We start from the raw sequence: 25,140 nt of genomic DNA, 5'->3' as shown, positions 1-25,140 counted from the left end.
TGTACTTCACCAGCATCTTAACAGCAAAAACCTAGAAACAAATGTTGGTGGACAGGTTAAGTAAACCATAGGGCATCTATACAATTGAATGCTAGAATATTAAATAGAATGACAGCAATCTTGACATGCTGTCACAGAAAGACATCAATTGCCTAGTCAAAAAAAAAAAAAAAGCTGAGAAACACTGTGAATGGTCCTACTTGTATTTGTATGTATGTATATGCACATATGTACTTACTGCACAGGAGTCCAAAATACCACCAAACTAATTTTAGTTATCCCGAGACTTTCCTGACAGTCCAGTGGTTAAGATTCTGGGCTTCCACTGCAGGGGGCACAGGCTCAAACCCTAGTTGAGAAACAAAGATTCCCACATGCCAGAGTGGCCAAAAAAAATGTCGTAACTGGTAAGATGTAGCTAACTAGTCAAGAATCCAACTGCCAACACAGGAGACACTGATGCCCTGGAGTAGGAAACAACCCACACCAATGTTCTTGCCTGGGAAGTTGCATAAGGGACTGGTAAGCTTCAGTCCATGGGGGTGCAGAGTCTGACATGACTGAGCACTGAGCACACACACTTAGGGATTTACGAGGGCTACCTCTGACTTTGTAAAACACAATGTGTGCAAACATTTTAACTATAAACAGTAAGAGGCAAATATACTAATTCCACCGCCCCTCCCCCCCATAAGCTTATATGGAACTTTCAATTTCTACATCAATTTTAATGTTTGTACTAACCTGTACTTGTTTTTCAAAACTTTTCAAGTATTTACATTTGTGATTAGCAATTTCATTAAACTTGACAGGAAGGAGCCACGTGTTCTTCCATGACTTCTCCAGTAAGCATCCCCACCCTGCAATACCCACATAGCTTTATTAGACTTACGCTTTATTGCTCCAGAGCCAAGACCCTTCCAACTGCAGTGCACACGTGTCCCGGTGAAATGACCCAGCCTCACCTTCTTGAGTGCTAACTAGACTTTGACACATTCATACTTGAAGACAAAGAACTCATCATTTGATGACACTGATGGAGGAATCATGCAAAATCTGTCAAACAGAATGGCCATTTTCAAGATACTATTAAGTTTTTCCCCTATTTATGACCACTCATTTTCAATGAGCAACACAATTACTTATAAAAAAACTATTCACATAGTTATTAGATGTGGTTACAGGTCTATTCACATATTGACCAGATTCACATAGTGACTAGATGTGTGAAGTTCCACATATTCTTATAATGTTGCTTCTTGACCTATATATTCACTTGTATGGGTGAATCATGAAAATCCAATGAAATATACAGGCATTCGTAAAAATGAAGTGAAAAACGACAAGTAATGAATTTGCCTAAGATTTACCAATTTACCAAACGGCATTTCTTGTCCCCTTACACCTAGGCCTTACTTAGCTATTTCAGTAACACAAATTTTTCTCTGCACAGATGCTACATGTAGATACCCTAAATATGGGAGAGTGGAAGGGAGAAATTGGAGTCAATTTGTTCTTTGGAGGAAACCATCTCTTAAACTCCTTCAATGTGTCAGATTTCAGCAGTGCCTACCACCAGCTCCTTACTACTTTCAAAAACCTTTGGCTCTCGTTATGACTTAAAAAGCATACCAATAGCACCTGATTTGGTAAATGTCACTACTATAAAACACCAGGAGCCAACTGCTTCACCCACAATTAAGCTGTATATAAATTCTTCATATAGTCATATAAAATTAAAGAATCTTGACAACTTTACCACAACAAAAATGACAGTAGCTTTAATTACTAAATCCCAAACTTTCCAGCATGAAATCTAATAAGACTATGCCACATCTTTCTCAAAAATCTGGTAAAACAATTTTCTATGCACCTCAACGTGAACTTGCAACTATGTACTAAAGGTGATTTTTCTGCAGGCTCTCTTCCACCATTCCCACCCTTTTTAATACCACCTCCCTGCTGGTGTTTCAGAAACTTTTCAACTCTTAAGCACAACTGCCAAACTCAGTGCTTTTAAAATCAGTAGTGTATAAGTAAATCTACATATGAGTGTACATATGGAGAATTCTAACCACAACCTCAAAATTTTGTTTTCATTTATACTCACCCACTACAGTTCTAATTAAGGCCCTCTTTTCTTGACATTTGTTACCTTCAGGTTACTACTAAACATCTGGTAGAACAAAACCCTTGAACTCTCACCCACCCCTAAATAAATAAATTACACTATTTGGGAATGCAACAACTTTATTGAAAGAAAAGTGCAATGTAACTTATCAAAAGCTTAAAAGGGAGAACTTAAAACACCTCCCCTCAAGCGCAGGACCAAGTGCAGAGTGGACTCTTTCTGGATGTTGTAGTCAGACAGGGTGCGCCCATCTTCCAGCTGTTTCCCCGCAAAGATCAACCTCTGCTGGTCTGGGGGGATGCCCTCTTTGTCTTGGATCTTGGCCTTGACATTCTCGATGGTGTCACTGGGCTCCACCTCCAGGGTGATGGTCTTACCAGTCAGGGTCTTCACGAAGATCTGCATCCCACCTCTGAGGCGGAGGACCAGGTGCAGAGTGGACTCTTTCTGGATGTTGTAGTCAGACAGGGTGCGCCCATCTTCCAGCTGTTTCCCGGCAAAGATCAACCTCTGCTGGTCTGGGGGGATGCCCTCTTTGTCTTGGATCTTGGCCTTGACATTCTCGATGGTGTCACTGGGCTCCACCTCCAGGGTGATGGTCTTACCAGTCAGGGTCTTCACGAAGATCTGCATCCCACCTCTGAGGCGGAGGACCAGGTGCAGAGTGGACTCTTTCTGGATGTTGTAGTCAGACAGGGTGCGCCCATCTTCCAGCTGTTTCCCCGCAAAGATCAACCTCTGCTGGTCTGGGGGGATGCCCTCTTTGTCTTGGATCTTGGCCTTGACATTCTCGATGGTGTCACTGGGCTCCACCTCCAGGGTGATGGTCTTACCAGTCAGGGTCTTCACGAAGATCTGCATCCCACCTCTGAGGCGGAGGACCAGGTGCAGAGTGGACTCTTTCTGGATGTTGTAGTCAGACAGGGTGCGCCCATCTTCCAGCTGTTTCCCGGCAAAGATCAACCTCTGCTGGTCTGGGGGGATGCCCTCTTTGTCTTGGATCTTGGCCTTGACATTCTCGATGGTGTCACTGGGCTCCACCTCCAGGGTGATGGTCTTACCAGTCAGGGTCTTCACGAAGATCTGCATCCCACCTCTGAGGCGGAGGACCAGGTGCAGAGTGGACTCTTTCTGGATGTTGTAGTCAGACAGGGTGCGCCCATCTTCCAGCTGTTTCCCGGCAAAGATCAACCTCTGCTGGTCTGGGGGGATGCCCTCTTTGTCTTGGATCTTGGCCTTGACATTCTCGATGGTGTCACTGGGCTCCACCTCCAGGGTGATGGTCTTACCAGTCAGGGTCTTCACGAAGATCTGCATCCCACCTCTGAGGCGGAGGACCAGGTGCAGAGTGGACTCTTTCTGGATGTTGTAGTCAGACAGGGTGCGCCCATCTTCCAGCTGTTTCCCGGCAAAGATCAACCTCTGCTGGTCTGGGGGGATGCCCTCTTTGTCTTGGATCTTGGCCTTGACATTCTCGATGGTGTCACTGGGCTCCACCTCCAGGGTGATGGTCTTACCAGTCAGGGTCTTCACGAAGATCTGCATCCCACCTCTGAGGCGGAGGACCAGGTGCAGAGTGGACTCTTTCTGGATGTTGTAGTCAGACAGGGTGCGCCCATCTTCCAGCTGTTTCCCGGCAAAGATCAACCTCTGCTGGTCTGGGGGGATGCCCTCTTTGTCTTGGATCTTGGCCTTGACATTCTCGATGGTGTCACTGGGCTCCACCTCCAGGGTGATGGTCTTACCAGTCAGGGTCTTCACGAAGATCTGCATCCCACCTCTGAGGCGGAGGACCAGGTGCAGAGTGGACTCTTTCTGGATGTTGTAGTCAGACAGGGTGCGCCCATCTTCCAGCTGTTTCCCCGCAAAGATCAACCTCTGCTGGTCTGGGGGGATGCCCTCTTTGTCTTGGATCTTGGCCTTGACATTCTCGATGGTGTCACTGGGCTCCACCTCCAGGGTGATGGTCTTACCAGTCAGGGTCTTCACGAAGATCTGCATCCCACCTCTGAGGCGGAGGACCAGGTGCAGAGTGGACTCTTTCTGGATGTTGTAGTCAGACAGGGTGCGCCCATCTTCCAGCTGTTTCCCCGCAAAGATCAACCTCTGCTGGTCTGGGGGGATGCCCTCTTTGTCTTGGATCTTGGCCTTGACATTCTCGATGGTGTCACTGGGCTCCACCTCCAGGGTGATGGTCTTACCAGTCAGGGTCTTCACGAAGATCTGCATCCCACCTCTGAGGCGGAGGACCAGGTGCAGAGTGGACTCTTTCTGGATGTTGTAGTCAGACAGGGTGCGCCCATCTTCCAGCTGTTTCCCCGCAAAGATCAACCTCTGCTGGTCTGGGGGGATGCCCTCTTTGTCTTGGATCTTGGCCTTGACATTCTCGATGGTGTCACTGGGCTCCACCTCCAGGGTGATGGTCTTACCAGTCAGGGTCTTCACGAAGATCTGCATCCCACCTCTGAGGCGGAGGACCAGGTGCAGAGTGGACTCTTTCTGGATGTTGTAGTCAGACAGGGTGCGCCCATCTTCCAGCTGTTTCCCCGCAAAGATCAACCTCTGCTGGTCTGGGGGGATGCCCTCTTTGTCTTGGATCTTGGCCTTGACATTCTCGATGGTGTCACTGGGCTCCACCTCCAGGGTGATGGTCTTACCAGTCAGGGTCTTCACGAAGATCTGCATCCCACCTCTGAGGCGGAGGACCAGGTGCAGAGTGGACTCTTTCTGGATGTTGTAGTCAGACAGGGTGCGCCCATCTTCCAGCTGTTTCCCCGCAAAGATCAACCTCTGCTGGTCTGGGGGGATGCCCTCTTTGTCTTGGATCTTGGCCTTGACATTCTCGATGGTGTCACTGGGCTCCACCTCCAGGGTGATGGTCTTACCAGTCAGGGTCTTCACGAAGATCTGCATCCCACCTCTGAGGCGGAGGACCAGGTGCAGAGTGGACTCTTTCTGGATGTTGTAGTCAGACAGGGTGCGCCCATCTTCCAGCTGTTTCCCCGCAAAGATCAACCTCTGCTGGTCTGGGGGGATGCCCTCTTTGTCTTGGATCTTGGCCTTGACATTCTCGATGGTGTCACTGGGCTCCACCTCCAGGGTGATGGTCTTACCAGTCAGGGTCTTCACGAAGATCTGCATCCCACCTCTGAGGCGGAGGACCAGGTGCAGAGTGGACTCTTTCTGGATGTTGTAGTCAGACAGGGTGCGCCCATCTTCCAGCTGTTTCCCCGCAAAGATCAACCTCTGCTGGTCTGGGGGGATGCCCTCTTTGTCTTGGATCTTGGCCTTGACATTCTCGATGGTGTCACTGGGCTCCACCTCCAGGGTGATGGTCTTACCAGTCAGGGTCTTCACGAAGATCTGCATCCCACCTCTGAGGCGGAGGACCAGGTGCAGAGTGGACTCTTTCTGGATGTTGTAGTCAGACAGGGTGCGCCCATCTTCCAGCTGTTTCCCCGCAAAGATCAACCTCTGCTGGTCTGGGGGGATGCCCTCTTTGTCTTGGATCTTGGCCTTGACATTCTCGATGGTGTCACTGGGCTCCACCTCCAGGGTGATGGTCTTACCAGTCAGGGTCTTCACGAAGATCTGCATCCCACCTCTGAGGCGGAGGACCAGGTGCAGAGTGGACTCTTTCTGGATGTTGTAGTCAGACAGGGTGCGCCCATCTTCCAGCTGTTTCCCCGCAAAGATCAACCTCTGCTGGTCTGGGGGGATGCCCTCTTTGTCTTGGATCTTGGCCTTGACATTCTCGATGGTGTCACTGGGCTCCACCTCCAGGGTGATGGTCTTACCAGTCAGGGTCTTCACGAAGATCTGCATCCCACCTCTGAGGCGGAGGACCAGGTGCAGAGTGGACTCTTTCTGGATGTTGTAGTCAGACAGGGTGCGCCCATCTTCCAGCTGTTTCCCCGCAAAGATCAACCTCTGCTGGTCTGGGGGGATGCCTTCTTTTTCTTGTATTTTCCCCTTGACATTCTCGATGGTGTCACTGGGCTCCACCTCCAGAGTGATGGTTTTACCAGTGAGGGTCTTTACAAAGATCTGCATTGTCTGTTGGAACAAAAAAATAACACAAAAAAGAACCCCAGCATTTAGCAGTTAATTCACGGCTCAACCAACGCTTAATGTTAAAAACTTCACTATGTACTAGCCAAACAACTAACTTGCCCAACAACTCACAAGCTTGACAAGCTCAAAAACACAATTTCAGGTACTTAAGAGTGAAAAGCAGGGAAGCCTGACCCAAATCAACTCACGGGCCTCACTTATCCTCCCCCCTCACTGGATGTCTGTCCTTTGTCAACACTGCAGCGTCCACCCCAGGCCCAAACTCTGTGTCCCAAAAGGAGTAAACACCTCCCCACATACATGCCGGGAGATGGCCCCACCCTAGATTATGAGCCCACACAAGAGCTGACGTCTCCTAACTGCGGTGGCCGACTCGTCCCCGCCCCCGTCGCCGGCGTAGGACGGCTCAGTAGCCTCTGCAGTTAGTAGCCCCCGAAAAACAAGATAGCTTGTACTGCTGCAGCCCACAGGGTTGCAAAGAGTCGGACAAGACTGAGCGACTAAACACCACTACCACTGCGACGGGAAATCGAGTAGTCGCACCTGTCAAACAGTGACCTAATATTCGACTCCCTCACACGCTACCCAACCCTCGTCCCATAGAAAGCTGGACCTGCCGCCACGGAGACCTCACGGGCCTCTCGCGTTCACTTTACATTCACAGTCCCCTCCCTACTCCCCATCCTCGCGTCCCACCTCAGAACCAGCCTCAGAGCCTGCCTTCTCCCACTGAGGGAATCGGGAACGGCCGCCATTTTGCCGCGTTCCTACGCCTCAGGGCCACCCTACTGCTCGCGCGCCCGGGGGAATTGTAGGCCCCGGATGCCCCTCGGCCCGCGGTGGGCCGGCGAACCACCCGCGCCCCCAGCAGCTGCAACACCCCCGGGATCCCTCCTCACCAATTGGTGGTGGTGACAGCACCGAACACAGAAGAACGAAACCTGAACTCCCAGTCCGGATGGAACTGCCTGCGCCACACCCGGCGCTTCCTTATATATTCATGGGTAGCCCCGCCCCGGGGGATTCTTCCGCAAAAAGCCGGGAAGGGACTACTTTTCGCAGGCCTCCCACCCTCTAAAGAGAAAAGCAGTCCCCCAGAATCGACTCATTCTCCACCTAAGGTGCTCTCTTATAAAGACTGGGGCTTTGGGGCCGATTCTTCTGGGGAGCGGGCGGCCGTCCTGAGCGACCGGCCGTCCGGAGCGGCCGAGCGGAGGGATCAGCGCTTTCGTTGAACAGTAGACAGCGGAAGCAGCCATCGCTCTACTTGCCCGGAAGTGGGGGGGGGGGGGCGGCAGGTGCGAAAACGTGGCACGGATTTCTCTGGGCGTCCGGAATGGGCTGTCCAGCCAACCGACCCTGTTGCCCCCTCCCCTCAGCCCGGACGGGCCCCGCCGTTCGCGAGACCCGCCCTAGGCGGAGAGTGCTTCGGTCTAGCGCCTCACGCCGAGCCAGAGTCCGGGTCCCCAGGCGCGCACGCCTCCCTGCCCCTCCCCCCACCTCGCGAATAAAGAGGGGTCTTTATTCTGGGTCTACTTTAGATAACGACAGTAATTCCCTAACCACTTTATCTTCAGCCCGTTGGGAGGCCTCCCCGGGGGTCCAGCCCCCAACCTGTGGCGGTCGAGCCCGTCCCCCACCGGGCGGGCACCGGGACAAGGTGAATGACTCGGCAAATATCAGGGCTACGGTCTAAAGCCCGTCTCAGACAGGTCGTCAGAACCCTCAGGAATTCCTCCGAACAGGAATGAAAAATAAGTTTCCAAGGGAGAAATCCCTATAGCAGGTGTACATTGAATTTTGAAAAGAAAAGCAGAAATTCCACATAGCCGTGTAAAACTCTTTGAGCTGGACGTGGAAGCTGATAGAACTTTCCAGATTGCTCTTTAGGCTTCCTGGTTTGTGCTTGATTTGTAATCAGGGAGGCATCAGAATTTGAATTCTGTTGATATTTACCTGAGCTCAGAAATCAGAAATCAAACCTGTTTAAGCCCAAGGTTTTAAAAAGATACTAATTGAATCTAAGTTCTGTTTATTCCTGGGGGTGAACTATCCCAAACATAAAACTTAATTAATATAGGCAAATTTCATTTGGGTAAAAGAAGAAATATTACCAGTTAGATCTTTCTTATTTTTTATGACAATGTATTTTGTGATTGATCTCTATGTCATTTCTCCAGCAGATTTTTTAAAGTATTGAAACCATATGAATACGATGAAACCTTAAAATATTTTAACATGTTGATGTGACATTTACAGTGAAAAATCCCTCATGTCTGCAATTCCCCGGCTACTGTTCTTTCTGGACTCTTCTAGAATATTTCCTATTTCTATAAATGAGAGGAGGGTGTTTTTAAGTTTTTACTGGTAAAGCCTTTAAAAATATATGTATATAGAAAAAGAGGCAACCAACTAAGAAATATTCTGCCTTTAGGAAAAGACTACATTCCTGCTTGAGATTATGAACATTATATAATTTAAAGATTATACATAAAATGTGAATAAAAACAAAACTGGTATATATTTTCTTTGGTAACCCGTGTATATATGTAGTTATGAAAAAGATCCAAGCAGTTTTCTAAACAGCCTTTAACCTCTGTCAATTTTAAACATTTTTCAGAATGAGTTTATTACTGGGAAGTTAAAATTAATAATAAAAATAAAATGTCACTTTTCATGTTAGTAGACCCTATGTGATTGGGACTAATCACATAGGGTAAAGAAAAGGGAGATCCTTATAAATTAAGGAGTCTTTCACTCAAGAAAGCAGCTTTACTTAACCACAAAAGCAAGCAGGCTTGCTCAGCAATAAAACCATGCAACAGAAGCATCAGGCAGGCCCCCAAACCAATGAAACAATGGTAGAATGAGACCCACATCCTGCCCACTGAGCTCAATAACTTATTGATTCCTCCGACATGCTCCTCTGGGCACACTAAAAAATAAAAAGAAAGGGTGACATTATACTGAAACCTGACTTGATTTACCATGTTTAGTATATGTTACCACCGTTTTGCTCATCTCTATCATGCCATGACCATCCTGACTCGACCAGGTAGGGATAAGAAAACTACCCTGCCCAATGTGGAGGAGGAACTGGTGATGGAAGCTTAATGTCTACTTGAGAATGAAGAAGGCGCACTATGGAAAACAGTGTGGAGATTTCTTAAAAAACTGGAAATAGAACTGCCATATGACCCAGCAATACCACTTCTGGGCATACACACCGAGGAAACCAGATCTGAAAGAGACACGTGCACCCCAATGTTCATCGCACCACTGTTTATAATAGCCAGGACATGGAAGCAACCTAGATGCCCATCAGCAGACGAATGGATGAGGAAGCTGTGGTACATATACACCATGGAATATTACTCAGCCATTAAAAGAATTCATTTGAATCAGTTCTAATGAGATGGATGAAACTGGAGCCCATTATACAGAGCGAAGTAAGCCAGAAAGATAAAGAACATTACAGCGTACTAACACATATATATGGAATTTAGAAAGATGGTAATGATAACCCTATATGCAAAACAGAAAAAGAGACACAGATGTACAGAACAGACTTTTGGACTCTGTGGGAGAAGGCGAGGGTGGGATGTTTTGAAAGAACAGCATGTATGTTATCTATAGTGAAACAGATCACCAGCCCAGGTTGGATGCATGAGACAAGTGCTCGGGGCTGGTGCACTCGGAAGACCCAGAGGGATCGTGTGGGGAGGGAGGTGGGAGAGGGGACCGGGATGGGGAATACATGTAACTCCGTGGCTGATTCATGTCGATGTATGACAAAACCCACTGAAATGTTGTGAAGTAATTAGCCTCCAACTAATAAAAATAAATGAAAAAAAGAGAGAATGAAGAAGGTGGTCTCCCCTCCTCCCCAATTTTCTTTTGATTATAAACTGTAGCCCACTAAGTACCTGGTGCGCAGCACCCTCTCACCCTCCCGCTTGTAAACCTTACAATCATCTTAGTCTAATAAATCACTTTTTTATTTATCACTTTGCCTCTTACCAAATTTTTTTTGTACTGAAACTTACCGAACTGGAGCTCTTTGGAGCCCCTTCTCCCTGCAAACCACATTTCTGTGGTTTCACAGTGACTTCTAATACAGATTTCTGTGAAAGTTATTTCCAAATTTTTGGAAAGGAGATTTAAAGGGACAGAACATTGAGGCTCTAAGTTTTTGGTTTCCCCCTGCTCCCTAAATTTCAGAAAGAGATTTACAGGGGAACAAAAAGGTGAGGTTCTTTCTCAGATGACCAGGCCTGGCTTCAAACCACACCCTGTTTGCTTTTGGCTTGCTGCAAGCCTTGTGATTCAAGCTGTTTAAAGCCTGAGTCACAAGCTTTGTGAGATAGTTTTTTTTCAGAATCCAAAAGGTACAGAGAAAAACAGGCCTGATTTCAGAGACATGGGAGGAAAGAAAGATAAAGAGGAGGGAGAAGAGAGGCTCAAAGGAGGGAGAGGGGAGGGGGGAATGGGCCAGGGGTTATCTACAAAGAGAAAGCTATATTCTTAGGAACTGAAAACACTGATGTTATCTCTATCAGAAGAGTTCTCTGCAATACCCTTGCCCTCTCTAATTTAAGTCTAATTGTGGGTTTGGTTGAAACAAATAGAAATAAAAATTTGCCCAAGGTCTAGCCCTGAGGTGAGAGGGAGGGGAGAGAAAAATGACCTCTCCAAAGACAGGTGGCTGCTGTTTCTCCAGAGCGGTAGTTTTCAATCATGAGAGATTTGGCCCCTGGGTGGTCATTTGACAATGTCTAGAGACTTTTTTTTTTTTCCGGCTCAGCACTAGGCTTGTAGCATCTCAGTTCCCCAACCAGGGATTGAAACCAGGCCACAGCAGTGAAAGCACAAGTTCTAACCACTGGACTTCCAGGGAATTCTCGGGAGCCATTTTTGGTGGTCACACTATGGTATTGGAGTTGAGGGGTGCCACTGGTATCTAGTGAGGAAGGCCAGGGATGCTGCTAAACAATCTGCAGTGATCATTCCCCAACAATACAGAGTTAACCTGGCCCCCGACCTCAGTAATCCACAGTGTTGACAAACCTTGCTCCACGGAGGATTATTGTTGTTGTTACAACTGCTTTTCTATTTGCTGAAAAGAGCTCCCAAAATCTAAATGTCCCACTTGGATTCAGTAATCCAAGTCACGCTCCTAAAATCCCCTGACCTAGAATGCAATGTGCTAGAACATGCCAGAAGTAGGATGAGTCACTGGATCCATTTTCAGTTTCTTCCACCCACTTATCCATCCTTTGCAGGCACCCCAGAAAGGATTGCCTCAGAGCTGGCACCAGTGGAAGAGTGACAGAGGCCCAGCAACAAGGCAGAATTGGCAGGCAGGCATGAGCATGTGATGAGCTGAGCTCACAAAGGGCCTGGGTGTTGGGCTGCAGGAGATTGGACTGGTGCCTGTTTGTCCGCCTGCCTTTCCTCCTTCCCCCAGCAGATTCAGTTCCCCTTGAAGGTCACAACATTGTATGGAACTTAACATCATGAGAATGTCCACAAAATGACCAACAAACATTTTCCTCCCAAGAGAGAGGGTGAAATTGGAGAGCTGGATGGGAAAGTTTTGCCTTGCAATGTCATCTGTTATATAACCATAAAAGGAAGTCAAGGAAACCTACTGCTTGGGGAAAAAAAAAGAAGAGGCCCTAGAGACTCTGTTCCATTCGCTGCATACATGTGTGTATTTGCATTGTGTGGCAGAAAACAAACTTGTCCAGCTTCAAAACAACCCATTTCATAATCTACCAGTGAGCAAATCATACTGAAGTTCTAGTCCCCAATTTTGCCTAGTATAGGAATGTTAAGCAGTTAACTTATTGGGTCTTTGCTTTGTTTTGTGTTTTAATTTATTGTTTTTAGATTGTGGCAAAATACACACAAAATATATCCTTTTAACCACTTTTAAGTGTACAAGTCAGTAGTGTTAAGTATATTGTAAGGAAGGAAAAATTATTTTCCTTTTACCCTTCTGAGTTCTTAGCCAAAACACCTGTAATGAAAGATTAGTAAGAGATATTAAAGACAAAAAACAATAGTTTATTAACATGCACACTTCGTGTATGTCAGGGACATACTCCAGAGGGAAAATGTGTCACTCAGAGAGGAGACTTTAGAATTTAGGCTTACATACCATTTTAACAGGCTTCCTAGGTGTCTCAGATGGTAAAGAATCTGCCAGCAGTGCTGGAGACCGGAGTTTGATCCCTGGGTCAGGAGGATCACCTGGAGAAGGCAGTGACAACCCATCAGTATCCTTGCCTGGAGAATTCCATGGGGTCCCAAAGCAACTAACACACACATCATCTTAATATAGCAAGGTCTCTTAAGGGAGAGTAAATGATTTTTACTGGGAGAACAGAAGAATAGATAGAGATATGATAGTTTGTGACAAAGTTCAGTGTCATTTTAGTCTCTCCTATGTCAAAAGCCAATCTTCTCTGGTTAGTTAAACTCTTGGGAAGAGTTCCTTTTGAAGGATCTGTGTTTGGGCAAATAAGTGGAGTTCAGTGAAAACCTCGCTTTGCTGTTTTTCAAGTGCCAATAGCTCAAAATAATATCAAAGGAACACATTTTCCGGTGGTATATTCTGCTACCCTTCATTTTCAGTTCATGTGCAACCATCACCACCATCTGTCACCACTCTTCATCTTGCAAGACTGAAACTCTGTACTCATTAAACACTCACCCTAATCCTTCACACTCAATCCTTGGCCACCATCATTCCTTCTGTCTCTATGAATTTGGCTAGTTTTTTGTTTGTTTTTTACTCCTGGCAGAGCTGTATGCAGAGATGTTAGTTCCCTGACCAGATATGAAACCCCTGCCCCCTGCAGTGGAAGGATGGAGTCTTACCCAGAAGACCATAAGGGCAGTCCCATGAATGTGACTACTCTTGGTACCTCATACAAAGGGCTTTGATTTTTTTTTTTTAAATTGTGAAACCAGATCTAATGATTGGAAAACATTTTTTTCCCCAAAGATTCAAGACATCTTTTCTAGAAAGCTCCATTTCCTAGTGCAAGCCTTGTTCTTTCTTCCTTATGGTGTTTTTTCTTTATCATTGTGCTGTTAGAACTATTTAATCATAAGATACACAGTAAAACAGAAGCATATGATTCATTTCATGTGAGGTCTGATAACTTTAAAAATAATCTCAACTTTTTTTTTCTCTTAAAACCTTGTTGACATTAAGGGAGAAATAACCTTCCTGGAATTTCCTTACAAAGAGAAGCTGTCACCGGTATTTCACTCCCCAACTGGTGAGTCATTTCATGAATTTCAGTTTCATCTCAAAACATGAGGGCTGTGCAGAGTCAGATCCCTCCAGCTCTAAGCTGAGCTGTTCTTATGATTTAAAATATGAGGTCAGATCAAATGAGAGAAAGGGTTTGATGGCTGACAAATTCGTTATTACTGCAGACAAAGAACTGCCAACCCTACAGATGCAACAGGATCCCTTCTTTTAATAAAATAGCTCTTATTTTTAATGATAAAATACAGTGTACAAATAGAGGTTGAAAAGGTATGTGTGCCACAGCCATTCATGCATTCATTTGTGGCCCGCTGGGGAGGAAGCAGGAAGCAAAATGCTGCCTCGTCGAACTGCTGGTTTCCTTTTGGGTGGCTGCCTTTGAAAAATGGTCGTTACTGAGAGCAGAAAAAAGGGCACAGGCCTGCACAGTCGCTCAGACCTTTGAATGACTTCCAAGCTTGCCGTCTCATGGTCTGGAATGGGTCACCAGGCCTCCAGGCCTCTAACTGCAGTCAAATGCCAGGAAGCAGGGGGTAAACTCCCTAAATGATTATTCTCACTTTTGCTGTGGTTTCAGTCATCACGTTAGGTTTTGCCTTGACATGTTTCTTGTAACTTTTCCTTCTGCCTCTTCTAACAAAATTACTTTGGGAGTGTTAGGGAGTTAAGCAAGGGGTGGTCACCTCTATTGTGAAAATCTCATTTTCACGTATTGACTGGAGGAGTAATCAGTTCAATCTCTCACTCGTGTCCAACTCTTTGCGACCCCATGGACAGCAGGACACCAGGCTTCCCTGTCCTTCACCATCTCCCAGAGATTGCTCAAACTCATGTCCATTGAGTCAGTGATGCCATCCAACCATCTCATCCTCTGTCGTCCCCTTGTCTTCCTGCCTCAGTTTTTCCCAGCATCAGGGTCTATTCTAATGAGTCAGTTTTTCACATCAAGTGGCCAAAGTATTGGAGCTTCAGCTTCAGCATCAGTCCTTCCAATGAATATTCAGGGCTTATTTCCTTTAGGATTGACTGTAATACCTCCTGTTATAATCACGTCTGAGGTGTTTGTATGGTGAACACCTGCAGAAATTGAAGTAAAATGAAATCACGGAAAAAAGTAAAAGGAACAGTAGTGGAGATGCCGGGGATCGAACCCGGGGCCTCATACATGCAAAGCATGCGCTCTACCACTGAGCTACATCCCCCTCCCTCTTCGACATGGATTCTGAAATTCTCTGCTATAGTTTATTCTTCAGTTTTTTTTTCAAATAAAATTTTGTATATTAAATGGTTTAAATGTATATTTGTTTAGCAAAAACCAACCAAAATAAATCTGGACTTGACTTTTATCTTTCAGAACTAGGCCTGTGGTTCATAGTTCTGCAGCCGAAATTCTGATACCGGAACCAAGGAACAAAGGGAGACAGACCTATTCGTGAATGTTGCGCCTCACATCAGGAAAGAAGGAAAGGAAAATAAAGAGTTTCTTTCCAATGAATAAGGACTTTCCCCCACTGCCACCCCACCCAGAAATCTCTGGTTTCTTGTTCTTTACAATCATTCCAACTTTCGGTGACTTTGAGATTTGCAGACCATTATAAAAATGAACCTACAATGGAAAAGAATCTGAAAAATAATATATATATGTATGTATATCATATATGTATATCTATGTATAACTGAAAAAGAATATATATATGTATGACTGAATCACTTTGCTATACACTTGAAACTAACACAGCACTGTAAATTAACTGTACTTCAATGAAAATGGAGTGTCTTTCAAGTCAACAAGTTGCCACTCACCTGTTGGGTGAGAGACAAGGAGAATACAGAAAACTTAGGCTTCACCTTTTCCCACCAGCACTTGAGATTTCCTGGCAGGAACACTTACTATGCTGTGCAGAACGCACCTGAAAATACCCTGCTACCTCAATCCTCAACTGATCATCTCTCTTCCAGTCTGTGGATACCGGAAACTCTTCACAGTAAAGTCCAAATGAACTGGTGTCCAGGACACTGGACCCAGCAGCTGTGATTTCATTACCTTACCTCTTTGGGCCTCCTCTGTGAAATGGAGAGGTGAATAGTAACTACTTCATACAGTGATTGTGACCTTTGAATGAGTTACACAGAGAAGGTTGATCTTTTATTTTATTTTTTTCATTTTTATTTTTATTTTAGCTCCAGAAACAATTTGTATTGAGTTACAGCCAATTGACAATGTTGTGTTAGTTTCAGGTGAATAGTGAAGGGAGGCCTCCATACAGGTAACCATTCTCCCCCAAAGCTCCCTCCCATCCAGGCCAGCACATAACACTGAAGAGAGCTCCATGTGCTGTACAATAGACTTTTGATTGTTATCCATTTAAAATATATTAGTGTGTACATGACCTTCCCAAACTCCCTAACTATCCCTTCCCTGTGGCAACCATGAGTTCATTTTCTAAGTTTGAATCGCTTTCTGTTTTGTAAATAAGTTCATTTGTATCATTTCTTTTTATATTCCACATATAAGGGATGTTAAATGATATGTCTCCTTCACATAGAGAAGGTTTAGAACAGTGCCTGGTACAAGACCTGTGCTCTGAAATGCCAGTTCTCATTATTTAAAATGCTGTTATATGAGCTCCAGCGAAGACCTATTGCTTTGTATAATCACCCCATGTGTGGATTGATGCTTTGTTGATGCTGTTTGGCAAAACAGAAAGAACAGGAGGGCACTGGGGTGAGGTGCCGAATGGGGCTCTGTAGAAAGCCATCGTCTGACCTTATACCCCTGGCTCAAGGGGACAGCCACAAGAGCGACCTTACCTGCAGGATGGAAGAAGGATGGTGGCTTAGGTGGAGGTATTCTGGACCTGGCTTGGAAGCCAGTTGAAGGGTTGTAGTCAGTTCAGTAGGTGTCCCTGATTGCTCTGCTCCAGACACATCCACTCTGTGTAAAACTTAGAATCAAATCCATACTCCTAACAGTGCCTTTAAGGCTCTCGGTGCTCTGGCATCTCTGTGATCTGGAGTAAGGGCGTCCCTTACTCCCCTCCTCCTCTCTAGGAGAACTCTAGCCACACACCTGTCTTTGCTGTTCCTCAGGCAGACCAGACTCGCTGCACCTCAGGGCCTTTGCACTTGCCGTTCTCTCTGCATGGAAAGCAGTTATACTCATGGTCATCTTTTTCTCACTGTCAGGGTCCTCAGAAAGGCCTTCCTGACTAATTCTCTGAAAGGATCCCTGGCTGTCCAGTCCTTAAGACTTTACCCTCCTACTTCAGGGGGGCTGGTTTGATCCCTGGTTGAGGAATAAGATGCCACCTGACGTGCTGGTGGCTAAAAAAAATTTTTTTTTAGGTTTTTAATAAAAAAATAAAGGCACCCATGAATCCTTTGCATTCACTTTGATTTGTTTTGTTTTTCTTCATAGCATATATCGGTCTCAGAACCTGTTTTTACACTGTTTATTGTCTGTGCCCCTGACTTGGTAGGCTCGTGAGAGCAGAGCCTCCTCGGTCTTGCTTTCTGCTCTATCTTCTGTGCCATGAACAGTGCCTGGCAGACAACTACTCAGTAAATGTTCATAGAATTAGTGTGAAAAAAAATAAATGAACAGACAAATAAATGAATGAAGACTAGGACCCTGGGGAGAATGATAGCTATATTCAAAAAGTTCAGTCTGCAAGTGAATAAAGACGAGAAAACAGTTCGGTTTAGAGTCACTCTGTTTCAAATCCACTAACATTTTCTGAAGGCCAACCTCTGGGCCGGCGCAAGACCTAAGAAGATGAAATACCACAGAGTGAGCATTTTCTCGTTTTAGAGGGAAACAGTTTTATTTTGGGAAACCATTATATAAACCAAACACTTGACAGCGGAGTTGTGGCATGCTGGAAATGGAAAATTCCACTTCAATGTGAGAACTTTTTCTTTCTTGTAACCAAGGGAAGAAGTGAGGGCGCTCGTGGGTGACTGTGACCAAGCAGTTAATAAGACAATCGCCAGACCAAATCTCGCTTGCTTGCCAGGTTTACTTTCTTAGAGAAGAATAAGGAATTTTTATGAAAGTTGAAGAACTAGTTTGAAAGAGAAATGACGCCAGACCAAATCTCGCTTGCTTGCCAGGTAGGTTTACTTTCTTAGAGAAGAATAAGGAATTTTTATGAAAGTTGAAGAACTAGTTTGAAAGAGAAATGAAAATAAAATATAGAACAAAAAAAGAAAAAGAAAGAAAATAAAATGTAGGCAGTAGAAAACAAGTCGCCTCCCCGTCGGGGAATCGAACCCCGGTCTCCCGCGTGACAGGCGGGGATACTCACCACTATACTAACGAGGACTAGCCCTGCCAGCAGCTTTTCAGCTCAGCTCTTAAAGGTATACTCAGTGCTCCTCAGCGTTCCTCAACCAGTGACGTGTTCTAAAAGGTTAAATATCTCATCATTTCCTACAAAATATAAAAAGGAGAAGTTCCACTTCATTTAATTCCGTCTTAAAGAATCCGCTTCCTCCTCGGCCCATGATTTAGTCGCGAGGGTTCTGAGAACAGAAATTAATAAGCAGCAAAAAATAACCAACAGACGTCAACAAACGTCTAACAGAGGTAGTTTATGAAATGAAAGAAATGGGAGTCAAGTAATTCTTCGACTTGTCGGATTTTTCCAGTCGGGGAAGTGCGAGGAAGTTCCCACACCGTCTGGCTTCCCTTTGATACTACTCGAAGCTGTTTTAAACAAAGAAAATGAAATCCCTTTAATCATTCGAAAGAATCATCTTGCTTTCCTCCGACACAAGTGGAAAGGGGGGAGGGGGAAAAAAAAAAACACCGCTGCCGAAACCCGGGATCGAACCAGGGACCTTTAGATCTTCAGTCTAACGCTCTCCCAACTGAGCTATTTCGGCTACTCTTGGCGCTGGGATGCATTTCTTTCCCCCTCGTGATCTAAGGGACCCGCGTCATAGACCAGAGGATTCCTTGCTGGGGGATCTGGATCAGCTGGAATGCACGCCTTCCAGGATTGCCCCGCACCTGCTCCTTCTCGTCCTTCAAGGTGGTCGCCTCCGAGAAGCTTTCCCTGATTACGCCTCCCGCCACTACCCCAGCCCTGTATTGTTTACTATTAGCCTAGGTACTGTTTTCCTTGTCCATCATCTGTTGCCTCCCTTCCCCAGCTAGAATGATAGATCCACGACGGGCAGAGAAGTCATCAGCCTCGGTTACTGCTGTATCGTTTAAGGCCGACAACAGTGCCTGGCACTTAATAGGTCCTTAAAAATACTAGTTGAATCTTACCTTGCTCAGAGTTCCGCTTTCTCAGGATCTCTTCTCTGAGCAAAAGAGCAAGGTGTCCCCTTGGGTGCAGCTCCCGGAGCAGCCCAAGGCATGGCAAGCAGCCCATGGCTGACCACCCAAGGCGTGTGGGAGGCGCTTTGGGCCAGACTGTGGCTTCCTCGCGGTACTAAGTGGCTCAAATCCAGACTCCAAGCACAGCCACCTCACCCGGGACACCTGCTCAGCTTCAAGGCACCAAGAAATCAACAGGTCGGCATCCAGGTTCGGCTCTCTCTGCTTCCCTGCCCTTTGGGAGGTGGGTGGGTGGGGAGCACTGTTTGGGAGAGGTTGAGCAAGTGGGGAGGTCCTTCATGATGTGAAGTCATTTAATAAGTGTTTGCGAAGCACTTAATGTCTATGTGATCCAGTGACAAATACGATAACAAAATAGTTCCTTGTGGTAGGAATGCTAAGAAGCAAAATAAATGGTAGTGAGGGGGTGGAATACCTGGTTATCGGGGCAGTAAGAGGAAGGGAGTGCCGGGAAGACTTGGAGAATGAAGAGCCCGCTGAGGAAGAGCCTCTGGGGTAGACGCTACAGCTGATGCAAAGGCCCTGGGGCTGAAAGAGTCGGGCTATTTGTAGGGATGGAAAGGAAGCCGATGCGGAAGAGGCAAAGAGGGTGAGCGGGCAGAAGGTAGGAGGCAAGAAGAAAAAGGTGAACAGAGGCCAGGTCTTGCCCGCCTTGAAGGTCTTGGTAAAGGGTTTGTACTTTCTTCTGTGTGGGAAAGCCTCTGGGGAGAGAGTGATATTATTTCCATCTTACAGTCTCCCTTGGCTTCCTTGTGGAGAATGGACAGGAGGGACTCAAGTGGCAGAAGGAGACCAGTGAGATGCTGACAGCTCAAAATAAACAATACACCAAAACAGCATCTCCAGAATTCCTTCAGAAGAGAGGGGATACGGCCGGAGACCCCTACTGCTGCTTTTCACGAAACCACAGTAGTGTATCAATTTGATAAAAATCGAGTACGGAAGAAAGGAAAGAAGGAAGGAAGGGAAGGAGAGTGAAAAAATTCACAGTCCACGGAAGTACAGAATTTTGGAAAGGCAGAGTCACTCCCACCCTATCCCAGTATTCCCCAGAAGTAACCAGTGTCTAGACCAGATTGTGATTTATGTGACCTTAGACAAGTTATTGGACCCTTTCTCTGTGCCTGCATTTCATCTGTTTAATATCTTAAACTGACCCCCACCAGACTTGCTGTGAGGACTAAATGAGTGCACACCTGCTAAGCGCTTCTGCATACTACCCTGTACGTGACAGGAGCTATATAATGTGTTGTCATTAACTGTGATCAGAAATGTAACTGACTAAGACGACATTGCTAACCAACTATACTTCAATATAAGATTTTGTTAAAATTTTATCCAGATTTATTAAGATACAATTATTTAACATTGCATAAGTTTGTTGTGTACAATGTGATTAGAAACATTTATATAGTCTGAAATTAACCACAGTACAGTTTTTCATTATCTGACACAATAACCATTCTTTTTTTTTATCATGATAGCATGTGAAATCTGTTCTCTGAGCAATTTTCATTTTAAACTATAGTCATAATGGTGTGTTAAAATAAATTTTCTTAAACATACAAGTACGGATACACTCACTGCATATTTATTCTTACAATAAGACAGAACTTCTACTGCCTCTGGTTGAGTACCAAGTCCTTTTCACTCTGTTCTTGGGGTCACGAACATCGTTTCGTGATTTACCCGTACTGGTCACAAATACGGTTTCAGCATGCTTTAGGTTTAATTATTAAGGGAGACCTTTTGGAGTCTGTAGTGAATTAAAACGTCTCAAAGCCTCCCCGTCGGGGAATCGAACCCCGGTCTCCCGCGTGACAGGCGGGGATACTCACCACTATACTAACGAGGATGCAGCTTGCCTAGCTTTCTCCAGCCGGACTCATAAAGAAATACCATTCTTCTGCTGCCACATCTACTTCGCACCACCATCTCCACCTGCTCAGTGCTGGGCGTCCCTGGCTAGCGGGCTCCCCGGGATGTGGACCTATTTTGAATTGGTAACGGCACTCACGGACTGAATTCTGAGTGTCCAGAACGAACGCAACGTTTGGAGATGAGGAGAAAATGCGATTTCCTATATCCTCATTCCAAGAATACTGCTTCACGGGGAAGGGGATGTAGCTCAGTGGTAGAGCGCATGCTTTGCATGTATGAGGCCCCGGGTTCAATCCCCGGCATCTCCACAGTTTCTTTTTTTTTTTTTTTTAAAACCACCTCCTCTGGATCAGTCACACAGCAAATCAGGAAAGGGGACCTAAATTCTCCGCATCATCTGACTTAAGAAGTGGGCTTCATTGGAGAGGGTGAAGTGAAGTGTGAAGTCGCTCAGTCGTGTCCGACTCTGCGACCCCATGGACGTAGCCTATTAGGCTCCTCCTTTCATGTAGTGCTAGTCAAGTGCCCCTGGTCTCAATTAGACGTCCCTGTCCCCGCCCCTGAAGATTCCCTTTCAGGTCGGCTTGGAGCCTGCGGTGTTTAACACTCCTAGTGATTCGGGTCATCAAGCGGTTAGAAAGCACTAACTTTCTAAGCAGGGTTTTGCAACTGGCCATTCATTCATTCGAGGACTCCTAAGCACCTAGTGCAAAGAAAAGTGGACACATTGAGCACCTACTGTGTGCTCCGGTAGTGTCAATTACCCTTGTAGCCCCAGATATGGCATACAAGATTTCACACCCCTCCAGGACTTGGTATTACAGTTTAGAAAGCTAGCAATAAGCAAGGAGCAGTAAATCTTATGAAGACAGTAATAGTGATGACATGGAGACTAAAGGGGGAGGATGTGGGAGCTGCCATAGACAAAGTGTGTGTGTGACCAGACACTGTCTGCAGAAACAGAGGATATAGCAGATGCAAAGGCCCTGAGGCTGAGAGCAGTGGGGGCTGGAATTTGCCTTCAATGAATGAGAGTAGGAGAGAGTTCACTTCCACTGTATAATTGTAAGGGATTTGATTTAGGTCATATCTGAGTGGCCTAGGGCTTTTCCCTACTTTCTTCAATTTAAGTCTGAATTTTGCAATAAGGAGTTCATGATCTGAGCCACAGTCAAATCCTGGTCTTGTTTTTCCTGACTTTGCAGAGCTTCTCCTGGCTTCCCAGGTGGCTCCTGTGGGTAAAGAATTCATGTGTGTGCAATGCAGGAGAAGCAGGCAGACATGAGATGAATCCCCTGGAGGAGGGCATGGCAACCCACTCCTGTATTCTTGCCTGGAGAATCCCATGGACAGAGGAGCCTGGTGGGCTACAATTCATAGGGTTGCAAAGAGTCAGACATGACTGAAGTGAGTGAGTAAGCATAGTACTTCTCTATCTTTGGCTGCAAAGAATATAGTCAGTCTGATTTCAGTATTGACTATCTGGTGATGTCCAGCATAGAGTCATCTCTTGTGTTGTTGGAAGAAGGTATTTCTTCTTGACCAGTGTGTTCTCTTGGCAAAATTATGCTAGCCTTGGCCTTGCTTCATTTTGTATTCCAAGGCCAAACTTGTTGGTTACTCCAGGTTTCTCTTGACTTTCTACTTTTGCATTCCATTCCCCTATGATGAAAAGAGGATCTTTTTTTTAGTGTTAACTTCCCTCGTGGCTTAGAGGGTAAAGCGTCTGCCTGCAATGCAGGAGACCCAGGTTCAGTCCCTCCAGTCGGGAAGATTCCCCTGGAGAAGGAAATGGTAACCCACTCTGCTACTCCTGCCTGGAAAATCCCATGGACAGAGGAGCCTGGGAGGTTGCAGTCCATGGGATCCCAAAGAGTCGGACACGGCTGAGCGACTTCACTTTTCTAGAAGATCTTGTAGGTCCTCATAGAACCATTCAACTGCAGCTTCTTCAGCATTAGTAGTTGGGACATAGACTTGGATTACTGTGATATTAAACGGTTTGCTTTGAAAATAAACTGAAAAAAAAAAGAAAAGAAACCAAGATCATTCTGTTGCTTTTGAGACTGCACCCAAAAACTGCATTTCAAACTCTTTTGTTGACTATGAGGCCTACTCCATTTCTTCTAAGGGATCCTTGCCCATAGTAATACATATAATAATCATCAACTATTTGTCACAGTGGAATTGACAAATAGATTCAAGGGATTAGATCTGATAAAGTGACTGAAGAACCATAGACAAAGGTTCATAACATTGCACAGGAGGTAGTGATCAAAACAATCCCTAAGAAAAAGAAATGCAAAAAGGCAAATTGGCTGTCTGAGGAGGCCTGACAAATCGCTGAGAAAAGAAGAGGAGTGAAAGGCAAAGGAGAAAAGAAAAGATATAACCATCTGAATGCAGAGTTCCAAAGAATAGCAAGGAGAGATAAGAAAGCCTTCCTAAGTGAACAATGCAAAGAAATAGAGGGAAACAGTAGAATGGGAAAGACGAGAATACTGGAATGGGTTGCCATTTCCTTCTCCAAGGACAAGAAAATTAGAGATACCAAGGGAATATCTCATGCAAAGATAGGCACAATAAAGGACAGAAATGGTATGGACCTAACAGAAACAGAAGAGATTAAGAAGAGGTGGCAAGAATACACAGAAGAACTAAACAAAAAAGATCTTAACTACCCAGATCACCATGATGGTATGATCATTCACTTAGAGTCAGACATCCTGGAGTGATAAGTCAAGTGGGCCTTAGGAAGCATCACTACGAACAAAGCTAGTGGAGGTGATGGAATTCCAGCTGAGCTATTTCAAATCCTAAAAGATGATGCTGTTAAAATGCTGCACTCAATATGCCAACAAATTTGGAAAACTCAGCAGTGGCCACAGGACTGGAAAAGGTCATTTTTCATTTCAATCCCAGAGAAGGGCAATGCCAAAGAATATTCAAACTACCACATAATTGCACTCATTTCACACACTAGCAAGATCATGTTCAAAACCCTCCAAGCTAGGCTTCAACAGTATATTGAACAGAGAACTTGAAAAGGCAGAGGAACCAGAGATCAAATTGCCAACATCTGTTGAATCATAGAAAAAGCAAGAGAACTCCAGAAAAACATCTACTTCTGCTTCATTGACTATGTTAAAGCCTTTGACTGTGTGGATCACAACAAACTGGAAAATTCTTCAAGAGATGGGAATACCAGACCACTTTACCTGCCTCTTGAGAAATCTGTATGCAGGTCAGGAAGCAACAATTAGAACTGGACATGGAACAACAGATTGGTTCCAAATTGGGAAAGGAGTACATCAAGGCTGCATATTTATTTAACTGCTTATTTAACTTATATGCAGAGCTCATCATGAGAAATGCTGGACTGGATAAAGCACAAGCTGGAATCAAGATTGTTGGGACAATTATCAATAACCTAATATGTAGATGACACCACCCTTATGACAGAAAGCAAAGAGGAACTAACGAGCCTCATGATGAAGGTGAAAGAGGAGAGTGGAAAAGCTGGCCTAAAACTCAACATTCAAAAAAACAAAGATCATGGCATCTGGTCGCATCACTTCATGGCAAACAGATGTGGAAACAGTGACAGACTTTATTTTCTTAGGATCCAAAATCACTGTGAACGGTGACAGTAGTCATGAAATGAAGACACTTGTTTCTCAGAAGGAAAGCTATGACAAACCTAGACAGTATATTAAAAAGCAGAGACATCCATATAGTCAAAGCTATAGTTTTTCCAATAGTCATGTATGAATGTGAAAGCTGGACCCTAAAGAAGGCTGAGTGCCAAAAAATTGATGTTTTCAAACTGTGGTGTTGGAGAAGACTCTTGAGAGTCCCTTGGACTGCAAGATCAAACCAGTCGATCTTAAAGGAAATCAGTCCTGAGTATTCTTTGGAAGGACTGATGCTGAATCTGAAACTCCAATATTTTGGCCAGCAGATGTGAAGAACTGACTCATTGGAAAAGACCCTGATGCTGGGAAAGATTGAGGGCAGGAGAAGGGGGCGACAGAGGACGAGATGGTTGGATGGCATCACGTACTCAATGGACATGAGTTTGAGCAAGATTCAGGAGATGGTGAAGGACAGGGAAGTCTGGCGTGCTGCAGTCCATGGGGTCACAGAGAGTTGGACACAACTGAGGGACTAAACAACAGGAGAGGGTTGACTCTTCCAAGACACTGGAAGACCTGTTGCAGGGGAAGGATGCGATATGTCTTAAATGGCTCCCTCTGGCTGCCATGTGGAAAATTCATCATAGTTGGGCAGAGGGGACCTGAGACCAGCCAGGAAGCCACTACCACGGCCCAAGCGGGAGCCGGTGGTGGCATCCTGGCAGTGGAGGTGGGGGTGGCCCAGTAGTGGAAGTGGGGAGCACAAGGGGCAGATCCTGGAAGC

At 45.5% G+C, this 25,140-nt stretch overlaps 1 protein-coding gene, 2 long non-coding RNA genes and 5 other non-coding genes across 8 annotated transcripts; 2 read left to right on the top strand and 6 right to left on the bottom strand.

Moving 5' to 3' along the window:
* Nucleotides 1-2,232: 2,232 nt before the first annotated feature.
* On the bottom strand, nt 2,233-7,209 carry UBC (ubiquitin C). Its single transcript, XM_020883523.2, has 2 exons — nt 7,105-7,209; nt 2,233-6,187 (listed from the first exon to the last, which is right to left on the bottom strand). The coding sequence occupies exon 2, from the start codon at nt 6,182-6,184 to the stop codon at nt 2,288-2,290; it is 3,897 nt and encodes a 1,298-aa protein (XP_020739182.2). The 5' UTR covers nt 6,185-6,187; nt 7,105-7,209; the 3' UTR covers nt 2,233-2,287.
* Nucleotides 7,210-11,601: 4,392 nt separating this feature from the next.
* LOC110131114 (uncharacterized) lies at nt 11,602-15,345 on the top strand. The gene is made up of 3 exons (XR_002312080.2): nt 11,602-11,914; nt 13,431-13,497; nt 14,845-15,345. It is a non-coding gene; the product is annotated as an uncharacterized lncRNA (long non-coding RNA).
* LOC139037767 (uncharacterized) lies at nt 14,426-19,151 on the bottom strand. Its single transcript, XR_011490666.1, has 2 exons — nt 18,769-19,151; nt 14,426-18,198 (listed from the first exon to the last, which is right to left on the bottom strand). It is a non-coding gene; the product is annotated as an uncharacterized lncRNA (long non-coding RNA).
* TRNAA-UGC (transfer RNA alanine (anticodon UGC)) lies at nt 14,621-14,692 on the bottom strand. The gene has a single exon. It is a non-coding gene; the product is annotated as a tRNA-Ala (tRNA).
* TRNAD-GUC (transfer RNA aspartic acid (anticodon GUC)) lies at nt 17,743-17,814 on the bottom strand. Its single transcript has one exon. It is a non-coding gene; the product is annotated as a tRNA-Asp (tRNA).
* On the bottom strand, nt 18,305-18,377 carry TRNAF-GAA (transfer RNA phenylalanine (anticodon GAA)). The gene has a single exon. It is a non-coding gene; the product is annotated as a tRNA-Phe (tRNA).
* Nucleotides 19,152-20,623: 1,472 nt separating the features above from the next.
* Nucleotides 20,624-20,695, bottom strand: TRNAD-GUC (transfer RNA aspartic acid (anticodon GUC)). Its single transcript has one exon. It is a non-coding gene; the product is annotated as a tRNA-Asp (tRNA).
* A 262-nt stretch (nt 20,696-20,957) lies between these two features.
* On the top strand, nt 20,958-21,029 carry TRNAA-UGC (transfer RNA alanine (anticodon UGC)). Its single transcript has one exon. It is a non-coding gene; the product is annotated as a tRNA-Ala (tRNA).
* Nucleotides 21,030-25,140: the final 4,111 nt, after the last annotated feature.

This window comes from Odocoileus virginianus, chromosome 12 (assembly GCF_023699985.2).
Source record: "Odocoileus virginianus isolate 20LAN1187 ecotype Illinois chromosome 12, Ovbor_1.2, whole genome shotgun sequence".
In the NCBI taxonomy this organism is placed as follows: Eukaryota; Metazoa; Chordata; class Mammalia; order Artiodactyla; family Cervidae; genus Odocoileus; species Odocoileus virginianus.
Note: the sequence above shows the minus strand (reverse complement) of the source record. Positions and strands in the feature narration are given on the sequence as shown.